Source organism: Aethalodelphis obliquidens, unplaced genomic scaffold (assembly GCF_003676395.1).
Source record: "Aethalodelphis obliquidens isolate GAN/ISIS:26980383/991018 unplaced genomic scaffold, ASM367639v1 scaffold13, whole genome shotgun sequence".
NCBI lineage: Eukaryota > Metazoa > Chordata > Mammalia > Artiodactyla > Delphinidae > Aethalodelphis > Aethalodelphis obliquidens.
In genome coordinates, this window is record NW_020837957.1 from 14,984,898 (window position 1) to 15,012,077 (window position 27,180).

The window sequence follows — 27,180 nt, forward strand, 5'->3', positions numbered from 1 at the left end:
AAAAAAAAAAAAAAAAAAAAAAAAAAAAAAAAAAAAAAAAAAAGAATGGTTGGGAGTAGGATTTGTTGTTTGGGCTTCTGTCTTTAACTGAACATTAAACTGCCTTGTTGATGTGTCAGTATATTGTATGTAATGTCTCAAGAGCATGATAAGTAATGTTACACAGTGCTATTTTATATTAAGTATTACCCTTCATTTTCTTTCAGAGAATTAAAGATGGCAGCATAATTGACTCAGTTAAAACAATCTGTGTGGGGGATCACATTGAAGCCATCAATGGAGAAACTATCCTTGGGTGGCGTCACTTTGATGTTGCTAAGAAGTTAAAGGAATTAAAAAAAGAGGAACTCTTTACCTTGAAGTTAATAGAACCTAAGAAGGCCTTTGGTAAGTCGGTTTGGTTTATCTTTCTCAGGGAAATGAGTACTGTGATATGGTACCATGTGCTTTTGTATATCAGTTAAGAACATAGGAAGTGATAGATAAGCTCTACTTATAAGGAAAACAACCATTGAAGGAGAAAAAGATTACCTAGAAGGACATTTTCTTAAAAAGACATTTTGGAGTTATAAAGTGTCACGTATAGTGACTCAATTTGCTCCAAGCTTGAAGAACAGCACCTTGTATTGCGTTCGTCTTGCCGAGCAGGGAGATTTTTGACTGAGCTCTCTGAACAGTGGTATCTGTCACTCATGGACCTCAATAGCAAAAATTTTAGTTACACACAGAATTGGTATTTAAAGTAGTTATTTGGTCTATTTTAAAGACTTCCTTCAATACTTTTCCTCCATTGGCATTTTAAACTTGGCAGTGTGGAATGGTATGAAATTGCTTCTACTTTGGTGTGACATCTGTACTTGCTTGGTTTTAGCCATGGCAGCTGTGTTCCAACTGCTGTTCAAACCCCTAGGGCTATCTCATCTACAGGAAAATGTGCCAGCTTCTCTCTCACTACCCAGAACTATTTTAATAAGCCAAATGATGGCCTAGTGTTCATCAGTGTTAAAATATCTTCAGCAGAATCATTCTCAGCCTGCCCTTGCTCATCTGTGACTCCACCCACCTTATGTTCTTTCCTTTGCTCACAAAGCATAAATATTCCTTATAGTTTGTCTCTAATGGCTTTTCTCAGGGCAGTTAATGACAATGATGAGTGAATGCAGTGGGTCTGGGCAATTACATTTCCCCACCCTAAGCAAGTAAGGGGCAGATCCTAGCCATACGAAATTGAAACACTTTCTCTGCTTCCAAGCGATTCTGTGCCATTTAATAGAAATGCAGTGTAGGTGGTATTGCTTGTGGGTGACAGAGTTCCAAGAAGATGTAAGAAAAGGATGCCTTATGCCAGTAGTGCTCCTGGAGGGACCATTCTAGGAACCACTGCTGCAGATACCGTGGTTCTGCATGGTACATCACAGCATCTGAGCTCACTTCCCACAGAGGAAGGTGGGCCATCACGCAGAGTTCTATCCAGCAGCCCCTTTTGAAATGGCTTTATTTGGTAACCAACTTCCCAGGTATCACAGCATATAAACTGATAGGATGTAGGCAGTTTGAGATAAACAGTATCTGATTTAGACTCTTTGTAAATCAAAATTATTCTCTTAGTACAGCTCAAGAAATATAATTTCTTTCTACATTTACTTCTACCATAGAATCTGTTTTCCAGAGTCGATCTCTTCCTGTTTTTCCTTGTCTGCATATAAATTGTGTGGTCCCTGTGTTTTTTTGTAGAAAGTTGCTGGTACACCTTAACTTGGATGTTAGGTTGGTAATAGTCTTGGATGTTACAGAGGTCATTGTATTTGGCTATTATTGCTCCATGATTAGATTTTTTTCCTTCAATATTTGAGATACATGTACTTGGTGTACTTGGTGTACTTCACTGCCTTATGTGTCTGCGTTGGCTGAACCTGCTCTTTTGCTTCATATGAATTCCATGGACAAATTTGAAAAGGATTTTCCTAATGGGGGTATATTATTTCAGGCAGCTCACATTCTGGTGGTATGAGTTAGGATACCTGGAGATTGATTTTGGGGCAGTGACAAGTTTTTATTTTCCATGGTTTCAATGGCAGCTTAACTCAATGTAACACCTGCTGGTCTATATGCGTTTTTCACTCTGTAGATCAAGGTTTGCCTCTGGGCCCTAGCCCGGGGATTTCTCTTAGAAGTAGGCCTTGCTTCTCTTTCCACCCTTCAGCCCTTAATTTTGGTGCCTGTCTTTTTGACTCTAGGATAAAGGCAATGCTAGCTTGTTCCTTACCCTGTGGCCTTATTCCAGCACTTAGCTCTTTGCCAGGGGAGGGAATATACATCAGGAGGTACTTGGGGGACCAGTCTTGGCCCCATTCTCTCCATCCCCATCTTATCTTTTGCTATGTTTCCTTCCTTCCTGTGTTTTTCTAGCATTTTCATTGATTCATTGATTCAAATTTAAAGTCCTTCATGATCTGACTCTGTCATCATGGATTCCTACCAGGAGAAAGGGCCAGTCTACATGAGGCAGAATTCTCTTCTTTGCATTCAGATAGCTTCAGCCAAGATGGCCTAAGTCATTTCTTGGACTTAACCAAAAGCTGTCAGAAATAGCCACACAATCCAGTATCTTGAGATTTTCCTATCAGCTTCCCAAAGATTTAGCCTGGGGAGGCATGTGGACTGTGTCCCAAAATATAGGAGGGAATAATGTAGTTGGCTGCTTTGTGCTGGCATAGCAGGTATGATGAACACAACTTCTTAACCGCTGATGAGGGAATCCGTACTGCCTGTTTTATTTCCATATTTTACATCCACCACTATCCACACTCCACTTCTAGGGGCCACTATATGTGTCAAGATTCTTTGAGAGCTACAGAATAAACACTATCTAATTTAAGGAAAAGACATTTTTGGGAAAGACTATCAAGTAGGTCTCAGAAACAAAGAAAGTTCAATCAAGTCTTGGAAAGGTAGGAACTGAGGCTGTTTCAGGGATGTGTGAACAAGGAGCCCTTCATGGTACTGGCTTAATTGACTCCCTCCAGTTATTTCCTGTCTTCATGTTACCCCACTTAGGATTCAAATTCCTGGGAGGGGGGTACTTATTAGGTCATGTGTCTGTCTTGATAGTGGGGAAGGCAGACTACATAATTGACAGGCCCACCAAAATCACACAGAACAGTGAAGGGGAGGAAGTTTCCTTTTGGGTAGGAAAAGGCAGATGTCCATTTAACCATTTCTCTAAGCTTTTACGTCTTGTTCTTTAGGTAGAGAAGTGTTTGTTTTCTCTTGACTTTGAATCTGACTCTATCCATGCATGATGCTGTTAGTCTGGTGTATCAGAATGAGTCTGGAGGGAGGAGGGTATTGTCAACTGGCTTTGGGTGTCTAGTCTTAAGGATTTTATTATTCTACTAAGTTTTGGGTGCTATATAGATGGCTGTTTGGCAGTGGGCTATCTGGAGACCATGACAGTATCTAACTTTCTTTCAGGGAAGGGCTAAAGCCATATTCTTCTTGGTGCTGGCCACCACATTTGGAAGGGACCTCACTCCATAGATTTGGACTACACTCCTTGAAGGTCCTTCATTTATGTATCCCACAAATAATTTGAGAATCTGCTGTGTTCCAGGTACTCTGCTATGCCTAGCAGATACTAAGAAAAAAAGACTAAGTTATAGCTCCTGCCTCTTGAGAAGCTCACAGTCTAGCAGGAAGCTGTTATGGACTGAATTGTGTCCCCCTAAAATTTGTATGTTGAAGTCCTAATCTCCAGTACCTCAGAATGTGACAATATTTGGAGATAGGATCTTCAAAGAGGTAACTAAGTTAAAATGAGGTCATTAGAGTGGCCCCCTGGTCCAATATGACTGGTGTATTTACAAGAAGAGAAAAATCGGACATGGAGACATGTAGGAGGCAAATGCCTTGTGAACATGAAGACAGCCAACTGCAAGCCAAGGAGAGAGGCCTCAGAAGAAAGTAACCCTGGTAACAGACGTCTAGCCCCCATAACTGTAGGAAAATAAGTTTTTGTTGTTTAAGCCATGTGGCCCTTTGTTATGGCAGCCCCAGGAAACTAATACAGAGGCCAAGAAGCAAAAAAAGAAAATATAGTGCAAGTTCTTTGACTATGGCAGTAGATCTTGGACTTCCTGACAATATAGAAGGTATAGGTTGGGTGTCTTAGCAGTCCTTTGGCCTTGGGCAGATGGCAAGAACTTACCAATATGTTTTCATTCAATGAATATTTGAGTAATTAGTATATACTGGTCTTAGGGTGTTAGTTGCTGGGATAAGAGTCACTGTTCATCGAGAAACTACTGTGTTCCATCACCATACTACATACTTGGTATTCCATAAATAAGATCCAGTTCTTGCCTTCAAGAAATGCATGTCTAGGGACTTCCCTGGTGGCGCAGTGGTTAAGAGTCCGCCTGCCAGTGCCGGGGACACGGGTTCAATCCCTGGTCCGGGAAGATCCCACATGCCGCGGAGCAACTAAGCCTGTGTGCCACAACTACTGAGCTTGCCCTCTAGAGCCTGCAAGCCACAACTACTGAAGCCTGTGTGCCACAACTACTGAGGCCCGTGCTCTGCAACAAGAGAAGCCACCACAAGGAGAAGCCTGCACACCGCAACGAAGAGTAGCCCCTGCTCGCTGCAACTAGAGAAAGCCGGCGCAGCAGCAAAGACCCAACACAGCCAAAAAAAAAAAAAAAAAAAAAGAAGAAAAGAAAAAAAAAAACTCATGTCTAGTGAGAAGAGATGGATATGAAAAAATTTCAATAAAGGGTGTTAGAGGTGATAGAATGTACTGGAGGTCTAAAAGTAGGATACAGCAAACCAACCAAGGAGTTTAGGAAAAGCTTCCTGGAGAAGGAGTTTGAGCTGAATCCTAAGAGGCTTACTCAAGGAACGAATCAGGGAAGGTTGTCCTAGGGAGTAGGAATAGAACAAACAAAGGTGCAGAAGCATGAAGCAGTATCATATACCTTAGAATATGATGTATGTGGGTGTGATTGGAATAGAGGTTATAGGTTGTGGTGTGGCAAGAGACAAAGCCCAAAAGTCAGTGGGCACCAAATTATCAAGGGCCTTATGTATATAGACAAAGAGTGGACAGTGGAGAACCACTGAAGGGGTTTAGGCAGGGGAGAAGCATAATGAGACCTGGATTTTAGAGAGGTATTTTGGAGACTATGTCAGAGAGGTAGGGTATGAGTAAAAGGTCAGGAAGTCAATAAAGACTCTATTGTGTTGAGGAGAAGCAAGATGAAATCCGGAGACAGTGCCAGTAGGCACGGAGATAAGAAATGGTTCTGAGGATTAGATGGTGGTGCGCTGGAGCCATTAGTGCCCATCTCTTTTCAATTCCATGTTCAGTGGCATCAAGTCGGTTGCTTGAAATGGGCTCTGGTGCGGTATTTGCGTCACAGAAATAGAGGAGTGCTGCAAGGCAGGGCTTTTTTTTTTTTTTTTAACCTGGAAAGGTGACTGTTAAACATTTACCTGCATACCACTGAATATTAAGAAGGTAAAATTGGTAACGCATTGGATGTTGAGGTATAGGAAAAGAAGTTGCAAATGATGATCCACAGATTCGTGGATTGTGTGTGGTGCTCTTCCTGGAGAGGAGGAAAACTGGAAAAGAAAGATTTGGGTGAGGAGACAGGGAAGAGAGATTGTACTTACAGTACAATTTTGGCCTTACAAGTTTGAGATCTTGTGGGACAGTTCAGTTGGAAATGCGTTAGATGTAGATGGGCATTTAGAATTGGGGCCTAGGGAATGGGATTTCTGAGTAACTTGAAGCCATGGAAGTAGATCCAGGTACTCAGAGTAATAAGAGAAAAAGGCCAAAAACAGAGCCCTGGGGGAACCCCGGCATTCAAAGGATAGAAAGAGAAGGAGTCAGCACAGTGAGGAATGGCTGGACTTGGAAGAGCCAGCTTCTGGGTGGCCTTTACCCAAGCACTCAAGGAACAAGTCACTTGTCCCAAGAGCAGACGCACCATCGCAGCTTTCCTAAGTTGGCTATGGGACTCTGAGGGAGGAATAAACGCTATTATAAAACATACCCTCAGAATCTCCTCTGCTGGTTTAAATAGCTGTTTCTCAGCCAGTAGGTCTCCACTAGTGTGTTCGGAGCACAAAGTAGAATAGAACTGAAAATTTCATAGTGCTTTGTGTCTAGTAAGGGTAAGCATTGTTTCAGTTTCAATGTTTCCGTGTATGCATATGGGTGTCTCAGATATATAATATATGTCATGATATAATGTATTATATATATTTCTCACCGTGTCACAGCAAAAAAACCACAGAAAATAAAAAACAAAAACATTTGAAAGCGACTGGTTTAAATGACCCCCTTGTTGAAAACTTGTAATTTAATGGGAAATCTTATTCATACCTAACATGGTTTCTCCTGGTCAGCTGCATTCCAATCCAAATTTTCCATCTTCTAGCCATGAGTTGATGGCAGCCTTCCCAGTTCTTATCAAGTATCGGCTGGAATGTCTCTAGTGGTAATTTTTTTAGGGCATGGCTCACTTCCTTTTCTCTTTAGCCAGTGAAAAGGAACATGTCTCCACAATGAGCTCAACCCTTCAGAGTTTGCCCTGTAAACCTAGATTTTCCCAGGGCTGTGAAAATTCATTCTTCCATTTAACTGGCTGAAGGATCAGACTAGTTCAACTGGTTTGTTTTCTTACGAGGCCTTTTAATTATTAAATGTTATGAGGCCTTGATTTTATTTAGATGAGTCTCCACTTAACTTATCCTGGAGAATTTCTTTAATTTGTAATTGTTCCACTTTATGGAAAGAGGTTTGTGGAAGGAGGTATGAAATGTATCAGTAAAGTGTTTTGAAAACAGAAAGGGAGTGGAAAGAATGTTGGCCTCCGAAAGCATCGATAGTCCATAGTCGTTGTTTTGGGGTTAGATTTTGTTACAGATCTCTGGGCTATGTCTTCTTTTAGAGACCTCATTTCTGTGCTATGTGCCCATCAGAATAGGATGTTCAGTATGTGAAGTACGTCCGATTCCCTTGAGTCATTCACAGCTGGAAAACTTGTACCTCATCTTCGTGATTCAGCTTAACTAATGTGCTCATTTTCAAAGACTAAGTCTATTTGCTATTAAGAGAAACTTCGGCTTTTAAGTATTATGACTTCTTAGATAGACACTTCAAACATTAAAAAAATACTCTCTACTATTCATGCTATTTTGAGTGAACATTTTTCAAGCAACAGTGCTTTTGGTACTTTTTTTTTTTCTTTCTTAATTAATTAATTATTTTTGGCTGCGTTGGGTCTTCGTTACTGCGCCTGGGCTTTCTCTAGTTGCGGCGAGCGGGGGCTACTCTTTGTTGTGGTGCGCGGGCTTCTCATTGCGGTGGCTTCTCTTGTTGTGGAGCGCGGGCTCTAGGCGCTCGGGCTTCAGTAGTTGTGGTGCACGGGCTCTAGAGCACAGGCTCAGTAGCTGTGGTGCACGGGCTTAGTTGCTCCGCGGCATGTGGGATCTTCGTGGACCAGGGTTCGAACCCGTGTCCCCTGCATTGGCAGGTGGATTCTTAACCACTGTGCCACCAGGGAAGTCCGGTACTTTTATATATACTGAATTCTACTAAATATCCTGTGGAATACGAAAAAAGTTACAAAAGGGACAACAAAGTGTAAGTAGTTAAGTACGTAGACTCTGCCACATATGGGCTGTGTGTTAATGTGACATTGGGTGAATTAACCTTTCTGTGCTTTGGTTTCCTCACACAAAAAGTAAAGATAATAATATCGACCACATTGGGCCATTGTGAGGATTAAATGATTAAACACAAAAACAATCAGAACAGTCCCTGGTGCATATAAGTCTTTGGTGGAAGTTAGCTGCTATTATTACTACTGATACTATCTTGAAGGTGTAGCCCTTTCTTTAAGGAGTAATTTTAGAAACAGGATGAACCCCACATGAAGCAAGACGAACAATGTGGGTGAGTTGGTGATTAGCAAATATTTGTTGAGAACTCTGGCACTCTTCCGGATCCTGGAAAGACAGATGGTAAATCACATCTCATATCAAATAATGAACTATATCAGTATGTCATTGTCATAGCTGCCGTTCACTTTTCTAAGTACTTTCTAAGTCGGAAATAATTTAATCCTTACAGCCATTCTAAAAAGTTAAGCAATCTGTCCAAGATTTTAGAGTTAGCTAGTGAACGCGGGAGGTAGGCTTCTAACCCCTGCAGTGAGCCTCCAGAGCCAGCCCCTAACAGCTGTAATGGATGAGTCAGCATGTTTACTGTCCTCAAGGAGCTTGCAATTTACATAAGGAGGCAGATATATTAAGAATCAGGTAGTTTGGGCTTCCCTGGTGGCGTAGTGGTTGAGAGTTCGCCTGCCGATGCAGGGGACACGGGTTCGTGCCCCGGTCCGGGAAGATCCCATGGCCTAGCCGCTGAGCCTGTGCGTCCGAAGCCTGTGCTCCGCAACGGGAGAGGCCACAACAGTGAGAGGCCCGCGAACCCACCCCCCCGCCCCCCAAAAAAAGAATCAGGTAGTTTATCAATAACCGTAATAGCTACCATTTGAAGCAATTGCTTATTAGAAGCAATATGGTATAATGGTTAAAGGCATAGATTCTGAGCCACACTGCTTGGGTTGAATTCCTACCTCTGCTGCTTACTTCCTATGTGATCTTGGACTGCTTACTTACTCCCTTCTGTGCCTGTTTACTTATCCATAAAGTGTTGTGGGGATTGAATGTGTTAATATAGGTAAAGCACTTAGAATAGTGCTTGGCACACAGTGCTGCATAAATGTAAGTCATTGCTACTAGGACTTCTATTCTGGCCTGATTCAATCCTTGTGTCATTCCTATGAAGGTTTTCTAGATAAGTAAACTGAGGCTTTGGGCAGTTGAATACCTCCCTGAGGTCATAGTACTCCATTCCTGTTTGCTCCTGAGGCTTCTGCGCTTAACAGTATGTGTTACTGCCTCTTAGACTATAATGCAAACCATATGATACGTGCTGTAATGCAGATTTAAACGAAGGGCAGTTCAGCTGAGAGCTGATTTGTCCATGACGGAGAAGGGTCCTGAAGCTGAGAGGGAGGGAGGCTGGGAGCAGTGGTAAGATTGCGAAGGAATTTTCCCAAAGTGATAAGCCATGGGACAGATGGCTTATATAGCATGTCCCACCAGTATCAAGGACCAGTGTCCCATTCCCATGTAACTCCCCATGAGAAGTGATAGGACTCCTGATAGAGTTGCAAAGGGATATCAGGGCCGTGAGAGCTGTGACCTTGCCATCGGAGGTGAAAGAGCCCCTGTGCCCTGGGCTTGGACACACTGACTTGGAGGTCAAGCTTCAGAGTAGGATCTATGTTGGACTGAGCACCATATCAGCCCTCTGGATCCCGAGAAGGGGAGACTCCCAAAGCAAAAACCAAGACTCAGTTTCTCACCAAACCTGTGGAGTGAGGGGCTCCCAGTCAGATTCAACCTGACATTTCTTTTCTCCAGAACTGTGGAGCAAAAATTTAAATCCACTACAGACATTTAAGTGGGTGTTTAAAGAGGGGAAAGATATGAGTAGGTGAGAAAGATTCCTGAAGAAGATTGCACTTGAACTTGGCCTTGCAGGATGGCAGGGGAAGTACAGACAAGGAAGGAGGGTTTCCTGTGGAAAAGAGTCCTGGAGGGACTGCAGCAAATCAGGCTGCAAAAACAGCTCCAGGCCATGTTAAGAAGACCTCTGAAAACTAGGTGGGGAACCTGAGCTTGTCGAGAGGATAATAGGGAATCATGGAGATATTAGAACTGAAGAATGAAATGATGAAATAGACTCTGGGGAGTTAAGCCCGGAGGAGGAATGTTGGCTGTATTTGATTGGAGGAGAAACCATGTCAGAAGCTGCTGCAGTAGTCCAGGAGGAAATAATAAGGGCTGGGATTGGAGGCAGCAGTGGAAATTCGCATGAATGAAGAAAGCCTGAGTAATACTGCAGAGGCACAACTAGAGGTTAGAGATGGGTTGATGCACTTTAGCTAAAAGAGGGAGAGAGAAGGTTTGGAAGAAGCAGATGTAACCCCAGGTTTCTATCGTTGGAGCCTGTGATAAAAGTGATCATTGGAAATGGGGCCATTGGATGTAGTAATGGTTTGGGAGAAAGGGAGAGAAGTTTAATTTTAGATGTATTGCATTTTATGTGACAGTGGCACTCTCATGTATGTTTTGGCAAAGGTTTAAAGCACTCACAGTGACAAATTTGGGGGCTAGAACATGCCACTTAATCATCTTTTCATGTCATAGAGTTTGTTCTGCCTTTCTTATATCTAGCTAGACATTGGTTTGGCATTTACCACAAAAATACTATGGAAGAAGATAAATGAAGAGCCAAGTTCTCTTTTGTGGGGTGTGGCAATGTGTTAGATGAATGCTGGGTGTAACCAATAAATGTGTTTTCAGTGTAAAGACTCAGCTGGATAAAGACCTAGGCTAAATATTCACTCTTTTCTACTCTAGCTATAAACTCTCTCTAAGGGAAAACTTATTAAATGCTCATGTTTTTAATCTAAGAAAGGTAAAATTATTATAATCTATAATACTGAAAGCTCTGTAATCTGTATTTCCCATGTCACTTACCCTAAACAGTGATTGATTTCTCTTAGAACTACAATGTTTAAGGAGCCTTTGGAATTAATAACAACCATGAGTGGAAGGTAGATAATAGTTCTCAGCTGTCTGTAAGCTTGATCATTAAAATAGCCACATAGGATGAAGGGGTCAAAACTGATGCTAACATGAAAGTGGCTTCCTTAATATGGTAGAACAGTGTGAAGATAATATAACTTATTGGTCTAATTGCTCTTTTTCTAATAATACACATTTCTAATAATACACATTCTTCCCATTGTATAATGGGAAGTGTCATGTAATTGTAAGACAATGGATCTGACAAATTATACTCAAAGCTGTCAGAGTATGCCTTCAGAAAAATGTAAGCAGATAAACAGTTCCCTTTGTGTATGGGAAAATGCTTGATATATTAAGTGAAAAGACAGATTACAAAACAATGTACAGTAATATCCCGTTTTTTGTAAAACACTATCTTTACATGTAGAAGAAGTGACTTGCTGTATATGTATATTGAAATGTTAACAGTTATCTCTGGTGGTGTGTTTATGAATGACTTGTTTCTTTAGGTTTCTTGTGTTTCTCACGTTTTAAATACAAAATATTAACTTTTATAACCAGAAAACAATTATTTTAAAAAAAGTCTAGCATTCCTAGTCTAGGAAGTAGAGAAACGGAATCATTCCACTTTTAGTAGCTTTATAATTTTTAACTGTATGATCATACTTATTTTAAACAGCTTTCTTTAACATTATCTTAAATGGTTCCATGTTAGAAATGTGGTAGATTGTATTGTATCAACTTTTTAAATTGACAGGATTGTGTGTTTTTTGGTTTTTTTTTTTGCGTTATGCGGGCCTCTCACTGTTGCGGCCTCTCTCGTTGTGGAGCACAGGCTCCAGACGCGCAGGCCCAGTGGGCCATGGCTCACGGGCCCAGCCGCTCCGTGGCACGCGGGATCCTCCCGGACCGGGGCACGAACCCTCGTCCCCCGCATCGGAAGGCGGACTCCCAACCACTGCGCCACCAGGGAAGCCCCCTGTAGTTTTTTTTAATATGAACTAGACATTTTATTTTATTTTATTTATTTATTTATGTTTAGTTTTGGCTGCCTTGGGTCTTTGTTGCTGCGCGCGGGCTTTCCCTAGTTGTGGAGAGCAGCGGCTACTCTTTGTTGCGGTGCTCGGGCTTCTCATTGGGTGGCTTCTCTTGTTGTGGAGCACGGGCTCTAGGCGCGCAGTCTTCAGTAGTTGTGGCACTCGGGCTCAGTAGTTGTGGCTCACGGGCTCTAGAGCGCAGGCTGAGTAGTTGTGGCGCACGGGCTTAGCTGCTCCGCGGCACGTGGGATCTTCCCTGAGCAGGGCTCGAACCCTTGTCTCCTGCATTGGCGGGCGGATTCTTAACCACTGTGCCACCAGGGAAGCCTGGCAGGATTGTTTTTGTAACTACTAAACTTTTTAAAAGGTGGAGGAAAAATATGTGTAATAAACCATGAATAAAAGTGAACAATTTTTGATTTTTGAATTCCCATAAAATCATACTATGGAATAAAATAAGTATAAAAGGATAAAAATACTTTAGCCATCCTTTTAACTTCCTCGTGTTAGAGTCCCGAGGTTTAATATTTTTGGTGACACAGTCCCCTCTGGATTAAAATTATCCCAGAGATGCACATTAACTTTTGCCTGTAATTTCAGGGAGTTATGAAAATAGGGTTGAGTTTTTCTCAAATGACACCTTACCTAGAGAACAAGATGATTTTGGGCATAGTTATTTCCCTTCTGACACTTGTCTTACACTGTTCAGTCTCATTAAAGGAACAGTTAAGAGCAACTTTGTGTAGCCTTTTTTTTTTTTTGGGTGGATTGGGTCATGTGTTGCCAGCCCTTTTGATCCGATAGCCACCTTGTGTATGTGGCATCCACTTATCTACTTTTCCTTCGTATTCACCCCAGCACCCTACCAGCTCGATCAAAACAAAAAAAAACAGCATAGCTATTCTAAAGAAGTCTGAAGAGTGTTGGAGAGAGGAAGGAGACATAGGAAAAGGGAATGAATAGTTCAAGTTTTAAATTCTGGGGCAAAGCTAGATTTTATATCAGCTACTCTGAGAGAGGGGTGGGGGGAGAGAGAGAGAGAGAGAGGGAGGGAGGGAGGGAGGGAATGTCGGGGGTCGAGGTAGGGAAGTGAGCACACCAGCTGTTTATGGACAGTGTCATTTATGTATGTCCAAGCATTGGAAGGTCTCTTTAGAAGGGTTGCTTCATTGCTCAGACACAATTCTGTATCTGTGAGGTATCTTTCACTTGGAAACAGTGGAAAACCTTATGACCCTGGCTAATGCAGAAAAGGGAAGCTTATAAATCAACCGTCCGTGAGTGATGCCGGCATTAGCAAAGCTCTATGTAGGGCCCGTACAATGTGATCAGGACCCTGTTTCTTGCCCTTCCTTTGTGCTCTGCTGCCTGAGACATCATCTTCATCATCCATCCATCCTTAACGTATCCCAAGATGGTGATCAGCAATGGCTGGGACCATGTGCTTCCTTATTTACATAGAACAGAAAAAGAGAGTGTCCTTGCCTCAGAATTTCTAGCAAAAGTCCTTAGATTTTTTTCTGACTTACCTTTGTTCCCATGTCCACCTCTGAAACAATCACTGTGATGAAGGGGATCAGTTAGCTTGGCCCATTCGTGTGTCCCATTCCTGAAGCTGGGAGCAATCAGCTTCCCCTGTACCACAGTGATCCTCATGACCACTGGGTACTGAGAAGACAGCCAACTAATGTCTGTTACCAATGGCAACTCATAATCTTTAATAGAATATAAAATCAGGCAGTGGCTCTGGGGTAGACCAGCTCTACCACTTACCAGTTGTCTATGACCTTGATGAAATCATCTTACTTCTTCAAGCCTCAACTGTAAGTTTAGTTGTAAAATTAGAGTAATACCTACCTTGTAATAGTGTTGTGAAGATTAAATAAAAGAACTTATCAGAATTTCTAGTACCTGGGACATATTAAATGATCAGTTAAAAAAGTTACCTTTAATTTTCCCAGATGATCTATGTTTTTGCTCCTAGATGAATTATAGTATAGATGTATGTATGTATGTTTATTCCTTTGAAATAAGACTGCAGTCTAAGAATAACACTAGTATATGAAACAGCATATAACGCTTTATAGCCATATGTAGTGAGAAATTCTATACCTTGAGAGATTGTCTGAAAATGAGGGCAGAGAGCTGCAAACCCCAAAGTAAAGTTGTCGACCCTAATTATTACTGTTTTGTAGGCATGCGTCAGTCTCCAAGAGAAACTTAAAATTTGAATTTTGATGAGAAATCACCCAAATTTTAAAAGTTGGCAACTATTTAAAAAAATCTGAAAACGTTGCACACTTCACAAACATGTCTGTGGACCACATGTCACTGAACTACCTGTTTGCAGCCTTGGACTGTGAGAGTTATCCTTTGTGCCCAAGTCCTTTTCTCTGGTATCATCCATGCACACTAAACTTCTCAGGTACCCAATGGGAAGAAAGTTTCAAGTGAATTATTCCCAAGAGGGGTAGAGGCGTGGTAAACTGAGAGTCACCCAGTTGGGAGGGACTGTAAAACATCAACTCTCCACTCCTTGCTTTTGGAGTCTTGGAACTCATGGCCTGGAGCATGATCCCTTCCCCTTTTCCCATGTAGCCTTGCTGTCTTAGACCTTCATGGCTGGGTCTCTGCTTGGACATTTTCCCCAGGAAGTTTTGGGTTCATGAGAATGAAGCATGGGAGCCCACTTGGACCTTTGATACCATCCCTCCCTATGATTAATACATTGATGAATGACGTCTATTCTTGTGAATTTGGTTAGTGTGAATCAATCCCTAAGACTCAGGTCAGTTCTGGGAACACTGGAAGAAAGCATTTCTGGGCCTGCAGTGCTGAAAGTCATTGGTATACACATCCTGCAAAGTCCTGCCTGAGTTGCCATATGGCCACCATTTTTGATGCTGTCGAACTCCAGAGATGGAAATTATAGAAATGGATTAGTGAATTTGGTGAAGTAGCTTAGTTCACCTACATGGGTGGTTAGGGGAGGGGACTCTAAGTTTCCAGGTTGGAGTGTTGATGTGTCTGCCTTCTTGCCCACACGGTGTCATGTAACTCTAACAGGACGTTTTGAATGGGGGTCAGAGGTCCAATGAGATGGACACTGGAGGGCCCCCACTGCTGAGTGCCCCCATCCCCCCGAGGAGCTGGGCTTAAACTCAGCCACTTTGGCGAATCTGAGTAGGGTAATGGGTCATCTGTTGTTTCTACTCCCCTGTAAATGGAAGGGGGAAAAAAATCACAGTTCTATAGAAGGTAGAATAAAAAGGAGACCTTTGTATTTGAAGTGACAGTTTTCTGAACATTTGAAGAGAGACTTCTGCATGTTTCTCATCCTGGGAAAACCAGTGCAAATGGTTTTGTTGGGGAGAGCATGGGACGAGCAGATGGCTGTCTGTCCAGTGTGGACCGTGTCAGCAGAAGCAAGTCCAACAGCAGTAGCAGCTCTCTGTGTATGAGCCAGACCACTGGGCAAAGCACCTTTCATACGGCAGCCATTTGAATGCTTAAGACAACATCCTATGTAGGTAGTGTTACCGAGAGATCTGTACACGGGTGCGAATCAAATCTTGGAGACAGAGTTCTGGGTGAAGTAGAAAAGGATAGCTTTATTACTTTGCCAGGCAAAGGGAGACACACCAGGCTTCTGCCTTGAAAAACTATGTGTCCCAACCTGGGAGGATTTGATGAGGGTTTTATAACAGTGGTTCAAAGGTGAGGGTCTGTGACAAGATTAGGGTTGAGCAGGGCCTGCACGCCCTTAATCTCAGCTCAGGTGGTCGGCTAATCTTGATGAGCTTCTCTGGTCCCTTTAATCTTGCCTCAGGTGGTTTCATGGATGCTTCTCCCTTGATTAACAACTGTTGGAATCTGCCCTTTGGAACTCAGGGAAGGTCATAGAGGCTGGAGCCTTGCCCACAAGAAACGGGACAAAAGAGCCTCTGTGCTTGGGAGTCCCACAGGGCCTCACTTGGTTTCAGTAGTGTTCTTGTTCAGATAAGAACTTATTCCTTAAGCTCTCACAATTTGTAAATGGTGGAGCTGGGTTTTAACTCAAGTTCTCTGATTCTGAAGTCTATCTCTTGCTGGGCACAGAGGTGTCCATATGTGCCCCCCTCTCACGGAAATCATGGCTCTGCCCCTGCTATGAATTGTACTCCAGGCCAACTCAGGCCCTTGTGGGACCAGAACAAGATCTTGTTCTGTGCAGAAGCAGGAGAATGCCTACCCTTCTCACTGTCACCCTGTGTCCGTTGGGGATCTAAACCACTTGCATGTGTTCCACCTGAAGACAGGGCCTTGGCCGCTGTCAGTGCTCTTCTTCCCCTGCCCTGGGGCTCAGGGTGGGACTAGAGACAGACATCTTGCTGTCTTCTCCATTTCCCCATCTCTCCCCTGACCTTCAGGTTGTAGCAGGGACTGGGGGTTGGTCTGTTTATTGAAAATGCCAGTTAAAATGGTATCATAAAGAATGACACAAGTGGATATAAACATTTTATTTTAAAACATATAAATATGCGTTCTTTTACAACTCTTTAGATGTAAAAAGCTCTTTGAGTAGAGGACACAAATTGGAGTTCTATGAAGTCTTGCATTAGTAATCAGAACCTGAACGCACATCTATGGTTTCTGTTTGATATCTAAAAGCCAGATATGTGAAATGCTGGATGTTTAAAGATATTTTTCCTAATCTCCTAGCATCATTTTGCCCACACCTTTTTTTTTTTTTTTTTTGCAACTCGCCCTTATGGAGTCTTTCCAAAGCAGTTAACCTAGTTTTCCTAGCAATAATAACTCTGTGTTTCACACTTATTTCATCAGCTCATGTAGTTTTAAATTCAATTATGTAATTAGAGTAACAAATACAGTTGCCACAAAAGGGTTTGGAACTAAGGCGACTGCTTCTTGGTGACATCCCACTCAGCTGTGGGAGCAGCTGTGTACCCCTGAGCTCTGAGTGTCCTGTGCCCTAAGTGACACAGGAGGGGAGCCCTGAGTCTAGTGAATCCTTCGAGCTGCAGGCCGATTACCAGCATCTCCTGTGTGAACTGCATCCCTCTCATCATTCAGCCCCAAGAGAGGCCTCATGAAAACCTGTTCATGAGAAGTGAAGTGACTGATCTAGGGCTTGGCCTGGTTGGTTCGACAAGCTTAGACCGGCCAGCACCCTAAAAGTAGGCCAGACTAGCAACCTTTGCAAGCATTAAAAAAGCAAAACATTTTTTTCCCTCTGAGGCTGAACAGGGCCATCCTGCCTGTTTTCATGTATAAACCGGTTGATTTACTTCCCTGAATCAGGATTGTGGAGAAACATGGCTTCTATTTCTTTAGCCACAAGAACTGCCTTTCTGGAGGCTGGTCTAAGCCAGAAGTGAAATTTTAACTTTTGTTTTGGTGCCACCAAGTGGTTAGTTTTGAGATAACACTTTTGAGGAGAAGATGACAAGCATGTAATGATTAAAAAAAAAATCTGGGGTGCACAAGCAGAGCACAGAGGATTTTTAGGGCAATGAAACTACTCTGAATGATACTCTGATGGTGGATACATGTCATTATTCATTCTTCCAAACCCACAGAATGTACAACACGAGGAGTGAACCCTAACATAACTATGAACTTTAGGTGATATGATGTGTCCATGTAGGTTCATTGATTATAACGAATGTAGCCCTGTGGTGAGGGGTATTGATCATGGGGGAGGTGATGCATATGTGGAAGCAAGAGATGTATGGGAGAGCTCTGTCTTCTCAATTTGTTATGAACTTAAAACTGCTTAAAAAATAAAGCCTAGAGGCTTCCCTGGTGGCGCAGTGGTTAAGAATCTGCCTGCCAATGCAGGGGACACGGGTTCGAGCCCTGGTCCAGGAAGATCCCACATGCCGCGGAGCAACTAAGCCCCTGCACCACAACTACTGAGCCTGCGCTCTAGAGCCCACACACCACAACTACTGAAGCCCACGCGTCACAACTACTGAAGCCCGCGCGTCACAACTACTGAAGCCCGCGTGCCTAGAGCCCGTGCTCCACAACAAGAGAAGCCACCACAATGAGAAGCATGCACACCACAACTAGAGAAAGCCTGTGTGCAGCAACGAAGACCTAACACAGCCAAAAATAAATTAATTAATGAATTAAAAATATAAATGAATTAAAAATTAAAAAAAAAAACCAAGTAAAAAAACTTCTGTTCTACATTTCATTTTCCCTTTTAGCTACTGGTGTTGCAGGTAAGAGCCAGGTAAGCAGAGACATCATCTAGGGCAGCTGGCCGACTTCTCAAACCTGGATGACATTCCCTCCGTGAAGTTCCCACGTTCCAGAGTCTGGGTCCTTAGCTTCGTACATCCCAGGAACCTTTAATTTCTTCAGTGTATCCAGAACTTGTGCAATTTTCCAGGGTTATATCTTGCTTACCAAACTTACAAAAGACTCGTTGTTAAGTCAGAATGCCAGTGTATTACTTTACAGTTAGAAATGTATATGTAGTTGTAAACCAAAGACATGTGTTAGCTGAGTGCTTCATTTGCCACCCTGTAGAAAATTTATATTGGAAGACAAATTATACAGAGCAGGTTGCTTCGTGAAATCGCGGTGGGTAGCGTGTGTGATAGGGGGAGGGCGGGTGTAAGGTTGTTTATCTTGGAGGTTAGCATCATTAAGGTGAGGCTGTCTTGACCACTGTAGGTCTGTACATGACTCCAAACTGGGTAGTATAGAATCCTGGACAGTGCTGGTGACAGACTGGCCTCATCTTTTTCGTTGGGCATTCTTTTGGAAACCCTGTGCTGAGTGAGCATCTCCTGTTAATCTGTTCTTCCCTCAGACGGGACACAGTGTGACTGGCAAGGCAAATGCTGCAGACGTGCTGACACAGCTCTGGTCTCCTGAGCATCTCTCTGGTCACCGTGGTCAACATGAGCACTGTCAGCCACCATTGAGAGGTTCTGGCTTAGGGGAACTACCCTATTTATTGCATGATTATTTTGAATAATTTCACTCTCAGAGGAAAACTTATGTGTTTTATGTTTTGGTGGCTCTGTCCTCAAATGCAGGTTAAAATTAACATGTGAAATCCTTAGTCACCTTGGAATAGATCCCCAGTAGTGAAACAGGACTTGCTGAAGGTGGGAATTATCCTAGATTCTAAGGAAGGATGTGTTTGTGCAGGCCACTTGACGTCCACGTTTTGAGAGCTTTGTATGGACCTCACCACCTGCTCGTACACTGCGGCCTGCCCTGTGACTCCGCATTGCAGCTCAGTTATCTCCCAGCCTTGGTGCTGCGTCTCCTCACACCCACCTCCATCCATGCCCCAAACTGCTGCCAGAGTCCTCAGTCAAGAGGACTCAGGATACCTGCAGAAGTTATAAATCGGTGGCCTATGATTAGAATCTGATCCACAAATTTTTTATTTTTGCCATTACGTTGTTTGTATCTTTAATTTATTATTAATTTATTTTTGGCTGTGTTTGGTCATCCTCGCTGTGCCCGGGCTTTCTCTAGTTGCGGCGAGCAGGGACTACTCTTCGTTGCGGCACGCAGTCTTCTCATCGTGGTGGCTTCTCTTGTTGCGGAGCACATGATGTTGTTTTTAAAAGTTTGATTTAGTTGCCAAAAGTTAAAAATCAGGAGGTTGGCACAAAACTGAGTGTTCATCTGCTTTGAAAACCAGTAGAAGATCTGGCTGTGCAGGGCCTACCTTCTCACAGAGCAGTTACTGGAGTGGCCTTGATAGGGTACGTCCTGGGAGATATCCTCAGTTCCCACCCTACCCTTCCACTCATTTGTGTTACTGTCTGGGAGTGGGGGTGACTCTTGGTATGCTGGAAAACCAAAACCAAACCAAAACACACACGTAGAAAACCAGCGAAGGGAAGGAGCGGCTTCTCGTGGATTCTTGCTCTCTGTTGTCGTCTGCCTTGTGAGGGGAACTCCTTCCTCGGAACCTGTTCCCAGCCTCTTGAGGTCCGTTACCTCTGAATTTATCCCTTGTGCTTCCAAGAGGTGTGGTGGTGAAGTGTTGTTGAGACTTTGGGGTCACAAGGCCTGGATTTGAATACCAGCTCTGATCCTTACTGAGTTCAGTTTCCTTTTCTGTAAAATGACGGCTCTAACTTGCCTCATAGGTTGGCCCAAGAATTAAATGGGATTTTGTATTGAAAGCATACAGCAGAAGGTAGGTCCTCCAATAATAGTGCCTCCATCTCTGTCTTCTATCAAGACATGACTCCTTCCCTTCTTTATGACCTTAATGAAGTCCAGCTACACACCTACCTCTGCTTTCCTGCCACATATACCTCTTTACTCTTACAATAAAACCGACTGTTTTATTTTTTATTCCTTATAACTTCCAGTCTTTCCGATCAGCACATTTCACGTATTTCCTTTTCTTGTTGTAGGCAGACCTCACAGAGACTCTCATATGAGAATAATGGATGACAGGTGAATTTATTTTGTTTTGGGAAATTTTATCAGAAGGCATAGCTTTTATCAAATCTCTTCAATAACTGTACAGAAATTTGTGATGGAAACTCATTAGCTTTTATAGCAACTGGTTGGAATTCTTAATATATGTACGTTTCCCCATCCATTGTATGTTTATAGACATGGAGCCCAGGTCAAAAGCTGGAAAGTCATCAACAGGAAGGATTGGTACTGGAAGGGAGACACTTCGCCTGAGATCAAAAGGTCCTGCCACTGTGGAAGAAGTGGTATGTTATGTTCATTTAATCCCTATATGTCTTGGAAATGGATGGACGTTCGTGTTTGTCAGAGCTGGAAATAAAGGCCCTCTTTCCCTCTACTCACTCAGCAGCCAGAGTTATCCTTTCGAAACTCAGATGTGATGGAACAATCTGTTCAAAATCCTCCAGTGGCTTCCCACGTCACTCGGAGTAAAAGCTAAAGTCCTCAGAGTGACCAACACGATCTGACTCTGCGTCTCTTCTCTGCTCTCATCTCCACCCCTCTCCTCCGGGCTCCCTCTGCTTCAGCTACTCGAGTCTCCTCTCTGTCCGCAAGCACTCCAGATACATCCCTGCCTCAGGACCTTTGTATGAGCTGTTACCTCTAGCTGGATGCGCTGCCCATTTACGGGCACTGCTCACTCCCTTGCCGCCTTGAGTTTCTGTCCACATCCTACCCTGTTTAACCTCTGAGCAGCTGGTATAATAGCAGGTCCCACCACCCTGCCCCCTGCCCAATCTTCCTTGCCCTTCATTTTTTTTAAGGCGCTGAACCCAGTGGGACTTATATCCTTGTCTCCTCTCAGTCCCATGTCTTGTTCTCACATGTCCTGTTCACAGCTGTATTCCCAGCACCCAGAACAGTGCCTGACACTTCAGAAGAGCTCAGATCTTTGAATTTAATGAATTAGTGAGTGATTCACTTACGCTTGACTGGAGGAAGGGTTTTGCTGATTGACTGTGTCTATGTAAATGTCAGTATTTGAGTGAAAAACACGAGGAGAAGAGACACATGGAGGGAAGGAGGGTGGAAGAAGAGGGTGGCAGTGGTAAGGATTCAAAGTTACAAGTGGCAGGTCCGCTCACAGCAGGAAGACAGCGGTGATGAAGCCCTCCTTTGGGGAGGTCAGGCAGACCTCTGAGGCTCTGGAGCTCCTTGGCGTGGGGTGGGGGGGCTGGGTCGGGGGGGAAGGCATGTCTGTGTGCGCCTACCGTCCTAGGGCTCCCAGCTGTTTGAAGAGCAAGAGAGTGAGACAGATGAATGGTTAGGAGGCTGTTTTCATAGGATCCAGAGCTTTTGGGGGACGATGTCAGGGTCAGTCATGGGTGTGGTTGGTTGGAGCAGACCCTCAAGGAACCACGAGGCCAGGGTTGTCCTCTTGAATGTTGGAGTCACCCAGGATGTTGTCTGTTTTGGAGAATCCAGGGGAAGACTCCGAGTCGAGTGCCTTGGTCCTGGGTGAATGAAAAGATTGATCTGGAGGCAAGTGACAACAGAGAGGCCTGGGAGAGCTGAAAGCATTTTGAAAGTGAGATATGACAAGATTTGTGAAAAAACCCAGGGCAGTGACATCTGGTTGTTCTGAGTCTTTATTTTTCCAATGCCCAGCACACTGCCAGACATATTGCTGAAGTCCAGTAAATGTTTATTGTTGAACAAATGAACAAACCTCAGTGGAAGAAAGGAATCTGTAAGAGGATGGAAGGACAGTGGGAAGGAGCTAGGGGATGCCAAGTGTTCTTTAAAGTGGAGGAGAAAAGGACAGACCTTCAAACTGTTTGCAAAGGAAGTGGGGTCGGCAGGAAAAACTCCATGTCACTTCAGGAGGAGCGCCCTCTTCTAACAGTTAAAATGGGTAATACCTATCTGTTTATTTATGAGCAGCTGCTATATAGAAGGTGCTGGAATGAAAAAGAATAACTGCAGATCTGCCTGAGGAGGTGGGAAAGATTCATTCCAAGAAAAACATCTAAAACTCCCTTCCTATTTGCATAGCCTGCTTCATTAAATAGGGCAATTAAAATAGCTCGTAATAAAGGGGAAAAAAAACTAGTTTGGTGCTAATATTAAATTTGATACAAATGACCTACCATTTAATTTGAAACACCAAAGGATTTACAGATTTGAAGCAAATCAGCCCCTCATTATCTAGCACAATTTCTGAAAACTGAACTATACTCCACCTGCAAACCTCACAATTTATTCACTATGTGTTTGTTGAGACAGGTACAGTCCAGGTGCTGGTGATACAAAGATGGATAAAGATGTTGTTTTTCCTTTAAAAGGAGAGAGGCAGGAAAAGAAGCTATTACAAATCAGAAGGGCAAGGTTAATGTCATAAAGGAGGGGCTGGCTGATCAGCTACAGTCAGGGATTGGGAAAGGGAAATCAGGGAGAGTTCCCTCCAGAAGAAATGGTTGAGTTGGTCAAAGATGGGGTGAAGAGTGTTCTACGCATGAAATGGAAATGTCCACGGGACTGGAGTGTGCTGCAAGTACCTGGTGGTGGGTGATGACGCTGGAGGTAGAGGCCTGGGTCAGGGCGTGAAGGGCCTGTGGATAATGGAGCGGGGGGGCTATTTAAAAATTGCAAGGGGAACAGCAAATCAGTTTTGTGTTTTAGAAAAACCCCTTGGTTCTGGGGGATGGGATATTGAGCAGGGTGGATTTGAGAGCGTGAAGATTTGTCTTTTTTTTTTTTAATTTTTATTTTATTTTTGGCTGCATTGAGTCTTCATTGCTGTGTGCGGGCTGTCTCTAGTTGTGGCGAGCAGGGGCTACTTTTCATGGCGGTGCGCAGGCTTCTCACTGTGGTGGCTTCTCTTGCTGTGGAGCACTGGCTCTAGGCGCACGGGCTTCAGTAGTTGTGGTGCGTGGGCTTCGGTAGTTGTGGCGCGTGGGCTCTAGGGCTCAGGCTCAGTAGTTGTGGCGCATGGGCTTGGTTGCTCTGCGACATGTGGGATCTTCCCGGACCAGGGCTTGAACCCATGTCCCCTGCATTGGCAGGCGGATTCTTAACCACTGTGCCACCAGGGAAGTCCCGAGCCTGAAGATTTCAGGCAGGGAGACCAATTAGGAGACTTCTGCAAATAAGAAAAGACGAGGGGAGTATTATTTAGCCATAAAAAAGAAGAAAATCCTGCCATTTGTAACAACATGGATGGACCTTGAGGGTATTAAGCTAAGTGAAATAAGTCAGACAGAGAAAGACAAATATTGGATGACCTCAGTTATATGCTCCTCTCCCCTCCCCCCCCCCCAAAAAAACCCCACCTCATACAGAAATGGAGCAGATTGGTTGTTGCCAAAGGCAGCGGGTTGGGGGTGGGTGGGTGAAGAGGGTCAAGGTACAAACTTTCACTTATAAACAAGTCCTGAGGATAGACGGCACAGCATGGTGACTATAGTTTATAATACTGTATTATATATTTGAAAGTTGCTAAGAGACTAGATCTTAAAAGTTCTCATCACAAGGAAAAAAAATAACTATGTGTGGTTATGGATGTTAACTAGACTTATTGTGGTGATGATTTTCCATACAGTGTATACACATATCAAATCTTTATGTTGTACACCTGAAACTAAGATAATGTTATATGTCAATTATATCTCAGTTAAAAAAAGTCAGGACTGAACACAGGCAATCAGAATGTGAATGGAAGAGGGAGTGATGAGATCAAGAGCTATTTAGAATAGTAAGATCTTGGTAGCCATTTTTTTTTTTTTTTTGCGGTACGCGGGCCTGCCACCACTGGGGCTCCTCCCGTCGCGGAGCACAGGCTCCGGACGTGCAGGCCCAGCGGCCACGGCTCACTGGCCCAGCCGCTCCGCGGCCTGTGGGATTTTTTCGGACCAGGGCACGAACCCGTGTGCCCTGCATCGGCAGGCGGACTCTCAACCACTGTGCCACCAGGGAAGCCCTGCAGTGTAGTCTTTAATTCAACATTTGTACCCGTAGTTGAGTGTTTAACATCTTTGGGCAAATTTTATTTCAGCTATGAAGCCATTTAAAACCAAGTATTGAAATAAACTAAACAGAACCAGACTTCACCAAATATTAAACCAAGATTTTAAAAGAATAATAAAATATATCCAATCATGTTTTTCATAGAAACTTGTAGGAAGAACAAAAATATTTTGGTACCATTAATACATAAAACAACAATTATTTAAAAATATTATTTCATCATCTTATAAAATTTCTATTTTTATAACATACTCAATACATTAATGTGGTAACACGTGTGTAATTGATAAAAATTGCATACAGTAGTCCCCTCTTATCCACAGTGGACACGTTCCAAAACCCCCAGTGGATGTGTGAATGTGTGATGTGGATAGTACTGAACCTTATATGTACTATGTTTTTTCCTATACATACATACCTATGATAAAGTTTAACTTATAAATTGGGCACAGTAAAAGATGATAATAACTAATAGTAAAATAGAACTATTATAAAATACACTGTAATAAAAGTTGTGTGAACGTGATCTCTCCAAATGTCTTATTTTACTGTACTTGCCCTTCTTGTGATGATGTGAGATGATAAAATGCCAGTGTGATGGGATGGAGTGAGGTAAATGACATAGGCATTGTGACATAGTGTGAGGCTACCACTGACCTTCTGACTCTAAGTCAGAAGGAGGATCATCTGCTTGGGTGATCCTGGATCATCTAGCCATGATGATGGTGAAGGTTGGATCTCAGGAGCAGGTGATGTCTGTGGTTGGGGATTCTGGGATGGAGCAGGTGGTGTGAGATTTTATCATACTACTCAGAATGGCACACAATGTAAAACTTGTGAACTGTTTATTTCTGGAATTTTCCATATAATATTTTTGGACCTCAATTGACTGAGGAAACTGAAACTGAGGAAAGCAAGACTACAGATGAGGGGGGACTTCTGTTCAATAAAATTAATAAAAAATAAATAATAGGGGTATGTGTTCAGAGTGTTTTACTCTTGGGGTGAGCTGTTAATGCATGTGGCCTGCATGATAAAGACCAAACCCCTATTCAAGGCATACAGGACTCCTTAAGATCTAGTCATGTCTGGCGCTACGATTCCCGTCTCATGGGACTTCTTGCAGTCCTTTAACCCACTGTACGCTTTTATCAGACTCTGCAACCTCACATAGACTTTGTGTATATATTGCCTTCTACTTTCGGTGCCTGCTTCTGCTTATCTGACGCCAGTTCATTTTGAAAACACACTTCTTAAGTCACCTTTCTGAAGTCTTCCTGGACACTTAGAGATTTAAATTTACTTCCCCTGTGATGTCTCTTTGCCTCTGACGTCCTTTAGAAATTGTCCTTATTATTGTTAAATAGCTATTTATTTTCACATCTGTCTCCCTTCTAGACAGCTAGCCGCTTGGAGACTGTTCTTGCTTTTCTTCTTTGAATCTATAATACTTAACACAAACACCAAAAATATTTACTATATTGATTTGTATTGCGTTGCAGTGCACATTCTAGATATATTTCCATTCAAATTAGCTGAAGTACACAACCAGGAACTGGCTCCACATCAGATTTCCCCCTATGTATGGCTCGACATTCAAGAGATTATACATAAAAATATGATTTTATTTCTCTTTTCTTTGATAAAGCCCTCTGAAACCAAAGCAAAGTCGATTGGAAAGGTTGATGATCTTCTTGAATTGTACATGGGAATTCGAGATATCGATTTAGGTAAGATCATACTATTTAAAAAAGTCTTATGTCTTAATTTGATGGAACTTAATGCTTATTTGTGTCTTGCTTGCATTTATTGTCACTTATGTTTTTCAAGATAAACAGTATCTGTGTAGTGATGAAAAGCATAATGAAAATAAAGATAAATAAAAATGAAAAGAACACCTGGCCCTTACCCCTTATTAGTTGTGAGGCCTCAAAGCCAAGTCAACTTTCCTAAACTTCAGGGTTTTTTTTTTTTTTTTTTTAAGGGAAAAGTTTATTTTTTTTATTTTTTTAAATTGAAGTATAGTTGATTTACAATATTGTGTTAGTTTCAGGTGTACAGCAAAGTGATTTAGTTTTTTATATATATATATATATATATATATATATATATATATATTTTCAGATTCTTTTCCATTATAGGTTATTATAAGATATTGAATATAGTTCCCTGTGCTATATAGTAAATCCTTGTTGTTTATCTATTTTATGTATAGTAGTGTGTATCTATTAATCCCAAACTCCTAATTTATCCCTCCCCTCCTTTTTCCCTTTGGTAACTGTAAGTTTGTTTTCTATGTCTGTGAGTCTGTTTCTGTTTTGTAAATTAGTTCATTTGTATTATTTTTTAGATTCTACATATAAGTGATATCATATTTTTCCACCCATGTTGTTGCAAATGGCAATATTTCATTCTTTTTTTATGGCTGAGTAGTAATATATCTATATCTATCACATTTTCTTTGTCCATTCATCTGCCAATGGACACTGACATTGCTTCCATGTTTGGCTATTGTAAATAGTGCTGCTATGAACATTGGTGTGCATGTATCTTTTTGAATTAGAGTTTTCATATTTTCTAGTATATGCCCCGTAGTGGGATTGCAGGATCATATGGTAGCTCTATATTTAGTTTTTTAAGGAACCTCCACACTGTTTTCCAAGTGGCTGCACCAATTTACATTCCCACCAACAATGTAGGAGGGTTCCCTTTTCTCCACACCCTCTCCAGCACTTATTATTTGTAGACTTTTTTTGGCTGTGCTCTGCAGCATGTGGAATCTTAGTTTTCTGCCCAGGGATTGAAACCATGCCCCTTGCACTGGGAGCACAGAGTCTTAACCGCTGGACTGCCAAGGAAGTCCCCTATTATTTGTAGACTTTTTGATGATGGCCATTCTGACTGATGTGAGGTGATAACTCATTGTAATTTTGATTTACATTTCTCTAATAATTAGTGATGTTGAGCATCTCTTCATGTGCCTGTTGACCATCTGTATGTCTTCTTTGGAGAAATGCCTATTTAGGTTTTC

General features: G+C 42.5%; 1 protein-coding gene across 1 annotated transcript in view; it reads left to right on the top strand.

Annotated features, from left to right (window-relative positions):
• GIPC2 (GIPC PDZ domain containing family member 2) overlaps window positions 1-27,180 on the top strand; it is an 85,046-nt gene that overhangs the window by 39,922 nt on the left and 17,944 nt on the right. The window contains exons 3-5 of the mRNA XM_027114152.1: window positions 207-387; window positions 20,322-20,428; window positions 25,798-25,879. Coding sequence (XP_026969953.1) covers window positions 207-387; window positions 20,322-20,428; window positions 25,798-25,879 — 370 coding nt within the window. The remainder of the gene's footprint in view (window positions 1-206; window positions 388-20,321; window positions 20,429-25,797; window positions 25,880-27,180) is intronic.